Raw genomic sequence first — 12,044 nt, 5'->3', positions numbered from 1 at the left:
GATTCTCATATCTGTGGTCCCTAGTCTTTGGTCAAGTGTTTTACTTCTCAGATCTATAAGTTAAAACTGGTTTGAACACTGTCTTGTATACAGCTAATTAATGTTCTGACTAATTTCTCTCTTATTCCATATGAATTTATTCAATTGACTTCCAACCATACAGCTTTGTTGATTCTGTTGTTTATTTCCATATTTAATTTACCATCTTCACTAAAAATCATGCCTAAGTAGCTAAAATGTTTTACTTGTTCCACAGATTCCCAATTCACAACACAGTTGACATTTTCAATGATTCTGCCTATTTTCATTGCCTTTGTCTTTTTATTGCTGACCTTCATACCATATCTATTACAACGGTTATTCAATTTAGTCAGAGAATCTTGCAGACTTGTAGTGGATTTATTTAGAAGAATAACATCGTCCGCATAAAGCAAAGAGCTGACATTAACATCTCCAATTTTGATATCACATTTAATACCACTTTCCTTCATAATGTGATCCATATAGATAATGAATAACAGAGAGGATAATGTACATCCTTGTCTTACACCAGATTTAACATTAAACCATTTTCCAGTATTTCCTTCAATTTTAACTGCTGACTTACAACTCAAATAAAGACTAAGTATTGCGATAACTGGAGCATATTGAAAAGCTTCTCTCTTGGCACCTTGTCATATGCCTTTTCCAAATCGGCAAAACTTAAATACAGATCTTTGTTATATTCCCATGATTTCTCCACTATTTGTCGTAAAGCGAAGATCTGATCCTGATAACCTCTATTTGACCTGAATCCAGCTTGTTCTTCACCAAGCTTTTTTTCCACAATTCTTCTCAACCGTTTCTCAAGTACACTTGCATATATCTTGCCAGGAACACTCAGTAGGGATATACCTCTGTAATTCTCACATCGAGTTTTATTTCCCTTTTTATATATGGGTACTATGAGAGCTCTACTCTAATCATTGGGAATTCGTCCCTCTGTCCAGACATTCTGAACTATGCAGTGCAGCCACTGTAAGACTTTTTTACCACCATACTTCAGCATTTCTAGTCGAATATCATCTACTCCTGCTGCCTTTCCACATTTCAAGCCTTTGATGGCTTTTTCTACTTTAAGTATGGATATGTATTCCTGACTGCATACCTGGTCAGTGTTTTTTTATCACTGTGCTGTCATCACAGCTTGTTTCATTTAGCAAATTTTCAAAGTAATTACTCCATACTTCAAGGATATCTTTTTCTCCCGTTTTCATGTCACCTTTATCATCTCTAACTCCTTTTACAGCACTCTTTCCTCTTCCTAAGCTTCTTCAACAACCTCCAGAATATTTTGCCACCTTCTTGATATTTATTTTCTATATTCTTACCAAAGTCCTCCCATGACTTTTGTTTAGCTAGCTTTACACACTGTTTAGCTTTCTTACATTTGTCTCTGTATTCTCTAAGCTGACTTATTTGCCAGGAACTTTTTTTATATGCTTTCTTCTTTTCCTTCACTGCCTCTTTAACTTCCTGTGTCTACCATGGAGTTCTAATTTTTCTATCCTTGTAGACAACTTCACCACATGCCTCTTTAGCTGAATCAATCAATGTTTTCTTCAAGGCTTGCCACTGAATCTCCAAGGTTTGGTTCCTGTTCTCAAACTCTTTCATTTTTCCTTCAATAATCTTTGTGTATTTTAGTCTACAGTTCACATCTGAGAGCTGCTCAACTTTTATTCGCTTTAAAACTTTCTTACATGTTATTCTTTTCAATATGAAATTCAATTTTATCTTGCTCAAGACTAAATAGTGATCACTTCCAATTTCAAATCCTCTATACACGCTGGTGTCCTGTACCAGGTAGAAAACATCACTATCAACAATAGCATAGTCTTTTACACATTTTTATGTTGGAACATGGTGTTAGTAATAACCAGTCCATGTCCTGAGCAGAAATCCAACAGGCATTTGCCATTATTATTAGCTTTGCTCTTTTTCTCCAAATTTTCCCAAAACATTTTTGTATGTCTGACAATCACTTCCTACTCTGCTATTTAGATCCCCAACAACGGACCAACTTTTCCTTTTTCACCGTGTCAGTAGCTTTCTCTAGAGCATAGGTTACCAAACGTTTTCGGGCCACAGCCCACTTTGCAAGACATAAATTTTGTACCCCCCCATTATACACACATATATACATGCTCTATTTTCTCATTGACATTGAAAATTGACATCTATTTCTATCTGACATGGTAAATTTTCAAATGATTAAATAATTGAAATAGAAAATTGATAAAAAAAAAATGATCGTGTAAGACGGGCATAAAATGAATTAAAATGCAATATTTAAATTTTAAATGATTATCTAATCGCAAAATCACAAACAATTAATTTTTAAATATATATTATTAATTTCTTTTATAAACAGCCACCGACTCCTAGACCGCCTGAACACCCCCAAATGCTTCTGATCCCACTATAGCCTCCCTAGAAGGCTTCAGCACCCACTGGGGGAGGGGTAGTACTGCCAACTTTGGGAACCTATGCTCTAGAGCCTCAAAAAATTCCTCCACTTCTACCTTTGTTGAACCTTCTGTGGGACCACAGGCACAAATAAGTCTCATTGTCCAGTTCCCCATTCTCATATTTGCCCACATCACTCTACTTGACACTGCCTGCCATTCAAGAAGATGAGCCTCGTATTTTGTGAATACTATGGCTACTCTTTCTTTTCCTTGATTGTCATTGCCTGAATATAACATTTTGTATTTATTGCTCAGAAAGATCTCACCAGTTTTTGTCTTTTTTGTTTCAGTCACCCCTATTATGTCGATCTGGTACTTATCTAATTCCTCAGCTAGCTCCATTTCTTTGCCATTCAGGCTTCTTATGTTGACAGTACTGATCTTTAACTCTGGTGATGTTGAGTTGGGTGTGTTTTCAGATTTGTTCCAGTAGCTGAATTTTCGCTGTTCGCCCTGGTTCCCTTGCGAAAACAACGGGGGCCTTTTTTAACCGGGCAATGCCCCAGCCGGCATGAAATTTTGTCATGTTGTACCATCATTTTGTATTTTGGTTTAACCAATAGGAATGCAATTTGGTCGGCTAAATCCCAAATTGCCAGCCCATCCTCGTTCGTTCAGTATCCAGGTAGATAACCAACAGGGTGCACCAAGAGAATTTGAGGATTGGACATTAGGTCAGAAGCCCTGTCGGTTCTTCGCATTCCTTTAAAGGCTATGTGGATCTCTCCTTCACTAATTCTGTTGTCTATTTCTATATTTAATTTGTCATCTTAAGTAAAAATTGTGCCTAAATAGCTGAAATGTTTTACTTGTTCTATAGATTCACCACTCAGGATACAGTTGATGTTTTCAAAGTTTCTGCTTATTTTCATTGACTTTGTCTTTTTATTGTTGATTTTTATATCAAATTTATTACAGAAATTATTCAATTTAGTCAGGGAATCTTGCAGGCTTATAGCAGATTTATCCAGATTATAATATCATCTGTATAAAGCATAAAGCAAGTAGATATTTTAAGAGTCCCCCCCCCCCTCTGGAGGGAATGGGGCAAGAGTATCTATATCTCATCTATAAATTAATCTGGAGGCACGTCTTCCCACACTTGGACTATTTTGCTCAGATTTGGTCACCTCGTGTTCAATGTGATGTGGAAACATTGGAGAGAGCATCTAACACAATATCAGGACTCTGGGATGCTAGATATGGAGAGAGGTTCAAGAAATGGGTATTGCAAGAGTTTGATGGATTATTTTCATAATCGCCTCTGGATTCCATAATCCAGAAGGGATTATGTAAATAGTAGAAGGTGAGAGGGAAAGAACCAGAGGCCACCTCTGGGAGTGTGAGGAGTAGATTTTTTACATTTTTTAAGCGAGACCTCCAGAGAATCAGGGACTCATTGAGGGAGACCACACACACACACACACACACCAGCTGTTATACTTGTTCTCGAATTCATTCAACTACTTGCACACACAACATCCAATGGAAATCTATTCCAATCACGCATCACTCTATGACAGAAAAACTCTAGCTCTCACCCTCTTTCACCTGTTTGCTAATTTCATTACCACTGTTGATAATGCAGGGAGTGTTAAGGATTTTAAGATTCAATATGATAGATTTGTTATCAGTTGAATGAACCTCCCACAATGAGTCTGCCAAGTCCATGGAGGGTGTGATAATAGCAACAACAAATATCCCTGGTTCTATGTCTAAGTGTTTTGAGGATGCTACACTGTTGGGATAGATGATAGAGTGTGACTATTGATGTAAGTACCTTTCACTATGTATGAAGGTTTCCCATAAACAGAAAAGGATAATGAACTATTTGGTAGTCATATAACTAGTGTGTCCAAAAAGGGAAGACAGTTTTGGTTCCCTTTCTACAGTGAAATGTATTTTTGGATGCTGGCTGTTTATATACACTAAAAATGTATTGAACATATCCAGGGTATAAAGCATAAAGCAAGTAGATATTTTAAGAGTTCCCCCCCCCCTCTAGAGGGAATGGGGCAAGAGTATCTATATCTCATCTATAAATTAATCTGGAGGCACGTCTTCCCACACTTGGACTATTTTGCTCAGATTTGGTCACCTCGTGTTCAATGTGATGTGGAAACATTGGAGAGAGCATCTAACACAATATCAGGACTCTGGGATGCTAGATATGGAGAGAGGTTCAAGAAATGGGTATTGCAAGAGTTTGATGGATTATTTTCATAATCGCCTCTGGATTCCATAATCCAGAAGGGATTATGTAAATAGTAGAAGGTGAGAGGGAAAGAACCAGAGGCCACCTCTGGGAGTGTGAGGAGTAGATTTTTTACATTTTTTAAGCGAGACCTCCAGAGAATCAGGGACTCATTGAGGGAGACCACACACACACACACACACACACACCAGCTGTTATACTTGTTCTTGAATTCATTCAACTACTTGCACACACAACATCCAATGGAAATCTATTCCAATCACGCATCACTCTATGACAGAAAAACTCTAGCTCTCACCCTCTTTCACCTGTTTGCTAATTTCATTACCACTGTTGATAATGCAGGGAGTGTTAAGGATTTTAAGATTCAATATGATAGATTTGTTATCAGTTGAATGAACCTCCCACAATGAGTCTGCCAAGTCCATGGAGGGTGTGATAATAGCAACAACAAATATCCCTGGTTCTATGTCTAAGTGTTTTGAGGATGCTACACTGTTGGGATAGATGATAGAGTGTGACTATTGATGTAAGTACCTTTCACTATGTATGAAGGTTTCCCATAAACAGAAAAGGATAATGAACTATTTGGTAGTCATATAACTAGTGTGTCCAAAAAGGGAAGACAGTTTTGGTTCCCTTTCTACAGTGAAATGTATTTTTGGATGCTGGCTGTTTATATACACTAAAAATGTATTGAACATATCCAGGCCATCAGACCAAACAGTAAACACCCAGTATAAAGTGGTTGGTTTGTAGAAATTCTATATTCTAGAAACTGGCTAAAGGCAGGATGATGAGGACTATTTTGGTACCTTATAAAAATAACCTACACTTAGGTTATTTTTCTATGAAAAATAACCTAAGTGTATATTGTGAATTTGAATAATTCAAATATGTTCTCTCCTTTACCACCAAAGTCAATTTCTATATGGAATTTCCAGAAAACCAAGCACTTAACAAAACTACACACAAATCAAGAGTCTAGCTATGTTATTTGGTCTCATGACATAGGCACATTTGATACATATTTAAACAAACAACGTTCAAGATGCATTTCATTAACAAAAAGAATCCAACAACAATCATCCCATCCTAGACATACCAAGTACATAGCTACTGAACAGTTCTTTATCCATTTCTGTTTATAGGAAACCCACCCACACACAGGAATGTATATGTACCATCACAAATACATACCATCCTATTTGGAGGAAATGCCAAATAGATCCCTAGGTGGTAATAATTTTCATTATTTAGTAAAACAACAGTATCTTGCTAATTGGGGGCCCTGGTGTGGTTATTGCCATGTTTAATTCCAGAGTATGGTTTCAGTTTCTTCCCCTCCCCTTTCTTCTTGCATGTGGTGTAGATGATGACTGTCTCATGGATATGATGAACATGTAGAGACCCCGAAACTCTCCCTTTTTGAGGGTACACCAGGCTAGCAACTAGGCAGTACATGACTGAACTCTTTAGTAATGTATCAGGAGGCTTCCCAATCAGTTAGCAAATAATTCTGCTACCACTTATACTTCCTTTTTCATATTTTCAGCAACCTCTGTACTCCTAAACAGTTTCTCTCTCTCCACACATTTTCCTCTAACAACTACAACCTTCAGTTGTTCAAAAAACATATTAATAAATGCTAACACATGGCACTGATGTGTTACAGGTATCACAATCTCTTGTGTGGGATTAACTAAAAAAAAAAAGAAGTTACTTAAGCAATAATCCCACTATCTGTCCGAACTGTACGGCATCTTCAAAAAACACTTATACAAAGAGACGAGGTTATTTGTTCTAATGACACAGCCTTACCAGAAAACTCAGTTATCTCTGTGAACCTGCAAATTTTAGCCAATGGCCACCATCCTATAAAATGGATAAAATACTACTGTACGGCCACAGATGCAAGATCCTTCGGCACACTTCTGTGCATGTCAAAAGAAGGAGAATCCATTCCGATATTAGGATAACCAATGTGTTCTGTGGGATGAGTGTTTATTATGATACGTTGGAAAATTAGCTTTCCTTTTACGAAAATTCTAGTTCTTAAAGTGGTAACTATTTTGCTTGTACAACAGTTGGAAAATTTACGTATAAAGCACGTGATTTTATGTGTTATGACCAATTCATAGATCTTTTATTTCTTTCTTTCCTTCAGCATGAATTGACTATTCTTGGCAGATTACCAGACTAGGTTCTCTGAAGTGTGGGCGTAACAATATGTATCTCTCATTCCTACTAAAACTGGCACATAAAATCACAACAAAAATCTTCCCATCCTCTATATCAGGGTCCATCTGAAATGACAGCTAAAGTTCTTCATAAATATAATCTTCATGAAACCTTCACCCCACAGATTCAGCTAGCAATTTTCATCTGTTCTCTGAAAGATGTCATTTGTTGCACATCCCGAAGTGCATAAGGTTCCCTGTCCCTGCCACTTGGCCTATTTTGGCCCCACTAGTAGTTTAATGTCGCTATGACATAAAAACAGTACAAAGACACAAGATGCTTAATAAGACTTTATTAAATTAAATGTTAATATCTGAAAATAACAACAATGGATTACTAGCATAATACAGTACATCAGATTATGAGATGTGATTTAAAAAAATGCTGCTTAAAACTAATAAAAATGAGACTTCTAAATTTTAGGCAAATAAAGACAGTCATTACAGTTCAAGTGGGAACAATGTAGTAGTACTTATAATCAATAATACTTAAGCACTTTCTTTGAACAAACTCTAAAATTTGTAATGGCAATGGTATAGTAGATAAGTCTTAGACCAAAAGATTCTGTAGTCAGTGTCAACTTCATGCTGTGCTAGACCAGACTTGTCAGGTTTATTATATATCCTGCAGTTTTTTTCTCAACAGAATGTCTTGTTTGATCAAAGAAAAAGATATCACAATCACAGGAAACTGGGTAAACACCTGGGAAGGATAGAGAAAACTGCTTATCCTTGGTGGAAGGTAACAAAGAAGAGAGTTTCTTGATGAGATAAAATGTGGCGCTAAATTATATTTATAGAAGAACTTCAAAATTAGCTCAGAAATTCTCGCAACATAAGGAATTGAAACTCTTCGTATACGTTCTGGATGCTTAGGAATAGGCCTGTACAAGTTATGGACATTCTGAATCTTCTGTGAGGAGAAATCATTCTGCTACATAACATACTAGATGTTGACAAATTCTAGTTTGAGATCACGAGTGGTGGAGCAAACAACATGAGTGCTATTCATAAAAGTTTTGATCATGCCCATTTTTTGTGATGGATGATGAGCCTGAATATTGCCATGTATAATGGACAGAAAAGATAGATTTACAATAAAGTGAAGTAGTCTGTACACTAGAAGAGTGGGAGAGAAGGATGTCTAAGAAGGCTTTGGACAAACATGACATTTTATTGAGAAAAGAATAAAGGATCTATAAATAAACCTGAGAAATACAATGATGATCTATAAATCTAAGAAATAGCACATCACGCAGTTGATAATAACCACAGAATCTTATGGTCTGAAACTCATCTACTACACCATTGCTGTTTCAAATTTGAAGTCCCCCCCTCACAGGGGAAAAATCCTATCATTTGGTGCAAGAAATAGTTTTATTTTATTATATCTTATAATCTGTTATACTACTATCTGTTTTATGCCAGTATGACAGTCTGTGTCGATGTTTTCAGTATTTGTTCAGATGAGTAGAAGTGTTATCATCTGCCTTGAAAAATGTAAAAACTACATTTGTAATCAGCTGTATAGCAAGCAAGAACAAGCAGACCATGCTAGGGACATGCCTTCACACAAGATTAAATGGGAAAATGACAACTCTGCTAATAAAAAAAGTAATAAAAATAAAAATAAAAAATAATAAAAAAAAATAAAAAAAAGTCAGTATAGGTATGACAGATTATGTTTAGAATTAGCATCCCCACCCCCAATAATTATGGCTGATTAATTTGCCTAAGATCTAGGAGACAGTCATTCTTCATAAGAACCATATATAGTTTGATTTCTTTATTAACTTTATTTTTTATACCACATCTAGAGGATAATTTGGACCACTGCTATTTAATCTGTTCATTAACGATATAGGGAAGGGTCTAAGTGGGACAGTTCATTTGTTTGCCGATGATGCAAAGTTGGGTAGGGCGATAGTGAATGCAGAAGATGTCAGTCTTGCAAGATGACTTAGATAGATTGGAGTTCTGGACTAAGGAGAATGGATGTCAATTTAATGTGACAAAATGTAAGGTTATGCATTTCGGAGTGAAAAGATTAGCAGCAGTATACCACATTGGTGGAACTGTACTCCAAGAGATTGATGAGGCCAGGGACTTGGGAGTGTTGGTGGATAGGGAGATGAAGTTTAGGGGGCACATTGCGAAAGTAGCTAAATCAGCTCATCAATTCACTTGGTAGTTGAAAAATACCTTGACGAGCAGAGAAAAACAAGTTATTGTACCTCTGTACCAAGCCTTGATAAGACCTCATCTCGACTACCGTGCCCAGATTTGGTCACCTCGGTTCCTTCTTGATGGGGAGGAGGTTGAGAGGATCCAAAGGCGAGTGACTAAGATGATAGCAGGTCTATGGAATGAACCATATGAGAACAGGTTGAAGATTTGTGGGTTGCAGAAACTAGTTGATAGGCAGAAAAGGGGAGATATGATTGAGACATTCAAATTGCTAAAAGGATTCTATAGGATTAATTCAGATGATATTTTTGAGATCAGGACTGGTGGTGGGAGAACTAGGGGACACCCATGGAAGCTGGGCAAGAGCGTGGTTAGCAGGGGTGTTAGAGCTGGGTTCTTTACTTTTAGAGTGGTAAATGAGTGGAATAAGCTGCCAGAGTCTGTTGTGGGTGCTATGACAGTGAGCAAGTTCAAGGCAAGGTATGATAGATACTGTGAGAATGTTGAACAGCTGTGTGAACATGATGTTTAGGGCCTCCCTCGATGAGTCTAAGGACTCCTGGAGTAGCCCGTAGTAATAATAATAATAATAATAATTTGATAAGACACCGATTCCCTCTCAGTTACAATATGAATTGTGTCTGCAACAAATCTGAATGAGTGCTCTACATCTTACCATAATTGTAATTTTTGCTCTGAAGATGTGAAATAGTAACTCAATAAGTTATTTCTTTAAATTATATATTTAGTTTAATCCTTTATCCAAGTGTAAGCAAACAGAGTTTGCACCTCAAGTATCTTCAGAACTGGGGCAACTCGTGGCATAGGTGGACCAAGTTCTCATCACTTTCCTTAGTATCCCATAATGCAAAGCACATCTCCTAATGCTATGCATTATACATGTCCAAAAGATGTGCTTTGCATTATGGGATACTAAGCAAAGTGATGAGAACTTGGTCCACCTATGCCACGAGTTGCCCCAGTTCTGAAGATACTTCAGGTGCAAACTCAGTTTGCTTACACTTGGATAAAGGATTAAACTAAATATATAATTTATAGTCTAACCAAGTTATTTCTTTATTTCATTCTTCAGGTGTTTTTATTATTATTATCATTAACACCAGACCTACATGGAGTCAAAGGATGCATTGTTTATACCTAAAGCAGTATTAGAAATGACAGGGATTGTCTTATACTCTGGATAAAAAATCGTTGAATTCAGTAATGGAAAACATTGTCAAGCTACCAGATATGTACCATTCTAATAAGCTTTTGGCATGTTAACATATTGATATTATTATTATTATGTGATCCCTTCAGGAAGTCCAAAGATTCATTGAGGGAGGGCACCTACTCTACAGTTCTGTCTCCACTACTCAAACCATCAACACAACGAAACATAACTACCATCATCATCTACACCAATGCCATCTACTGCCTACCACCACCACCACTAGTATTTTCACAATAAGTACTGTACCAATCTGTCAAAAGCATTCACTACCACTAGAATACATTGTCTTGAACTTCTACTTCCTGTTGGCCATAACCCCAAATTCTTATTCCAAACATCCATGTCCACAGAGGGATTCGAACCTGCAGCCTTTTGGCTGGAGAGTGGATATGCTAATCGCTCAGCCAACCAGGCTGACAATATTGTATTATTGCCAATATATTAATTATTTTGTACATAAATATTTATATTTGATAAACATATTCAGTAGGACAAGCATGTAGATTTTTCATTAAAATCCTAGTGAAACCTAACTGGTGCTCATATGAATTACAATATACGAAACTGAAGACTGGTATAAATGTAATAAACAATATTACCAATCGTTTCATATCGGAACACATCATCCATAAATTACAGTAAAGAAAATACCTGAAGTGATTCTTATGCCTACATTATATTAAAATAATGTGTAAGCTGTCAACAGTAAGTGTAAAATTTGTTGTCATCTTATATAGTAAGTGTAGCACAAAATAAACATTTCGAAAAGAGATTTTTGGGATTATCTTATATGCCCTGTGCCAGTTTTTTAATTATAATTTTTAAATATAATACTTTGATATTTCTCCCTAAAATTGTTCTTTACTATCTAGCAAAGAACATTTTCAGGGACATTTTTAGTTAAGGCTATATTGCCCTATATTTTTAACAAAGGATATGGAAGATCTTAAGAACCAAAAATCTCATCTAAAAAAATATCACATGCAACACTATAACAACATATTATAAACTGCAAAGTAAAAAAAGTTATTAATATGCTTACCTTAGTTAGAGTTATAAGAAGGCCCCGTATAGATGTAACTACAATCACACCAACAAGAATAAAGGAAATGTGCTGGGACCAAAACTTCACCTGACATTTTAGAAATTTAAATATTTAACTATTTTAAAATTATAATTTTAAAAAATATATATTTTACTATTTCATAAAATAATAAAGAAATTAATGTTTTAAAATTCTGAGAGGTTGAACTTTTTTGATTATAATTTTTAATAAAACAATAATCCCACTTACAAAAGGTTAGAAAATTATTGCACATCAGCACTACATAAGCGCTATAAGTCTCTAAGGTCAGATAATTTCAGAATATGGCAATACATTCCAAGCACCTATCACTCACTCTAAAAAAAAATAAAATAAAATAATAAATAAATAAATAAACTTTTTGGTTCTTTGTGCATTGCCCAGAATGGCTCTTTACACCTGTCCCTCGGTTCTTCAATTTGTAAAATCTCTCCAGTATCTCTTCAATTCAGCACAAGTCACACTCATATCACTCCTATTCTTATCAGCAACTTCTGTAGAATACACTTTCTTAATCTTTCCATACAGCTAACATTCCCTAGTCCTAATATCATTTTTGTTATACCATTTATCA

The 12,044-nt window shown here is 36.0% G+C and overlaps 1 protein-coding gene across 2 annotated transcripts in view; it reads right to left on the bottom strand.

The window, feature by feature from the left end:
• The window catches only part of GPHR (Golgi pH regulator), a 314,568-nt gene that overhangs the window by 91,098 nt on the left and 211,426 nt on the right, over positions 1-12,044 (bottom strand). For both annotated transcript variants that reach the window (XM_090412614.1, XM_090412615.1), the window contains one exon: positions 11,429-11,518. In XM_090412614.1, coding sequence (XP_090268740.1) covers positions 11,429-11,518 — 90 coding nt within the window. The remainder of the gene's footprint in view (positions 1-11,428; positions 11,519-12,044) is intronic.

This window comes from Typopeltis vanoorti, chromosome 23 (assembly GCF_054136105.1).
Source record: "Typopeltis vanoorti isolate ZY-2024b chromosome 23, IOZ_Tvanoo_1.0, whole genome shotgun sequence".
Taxonomy (NCBI): domain Eukaryota; kingdom Metazoa; phylum Arthropoda; class Arachnida; order Uropygi; family Thelyphonidae; genus Typopeltis; species Typopeltis vanoorti.
The sequence above is the reverse complement of the archived record's forward strand: the minus strand, read 5'-3'. Positions and strand labels throughout refer to the sequence as shown.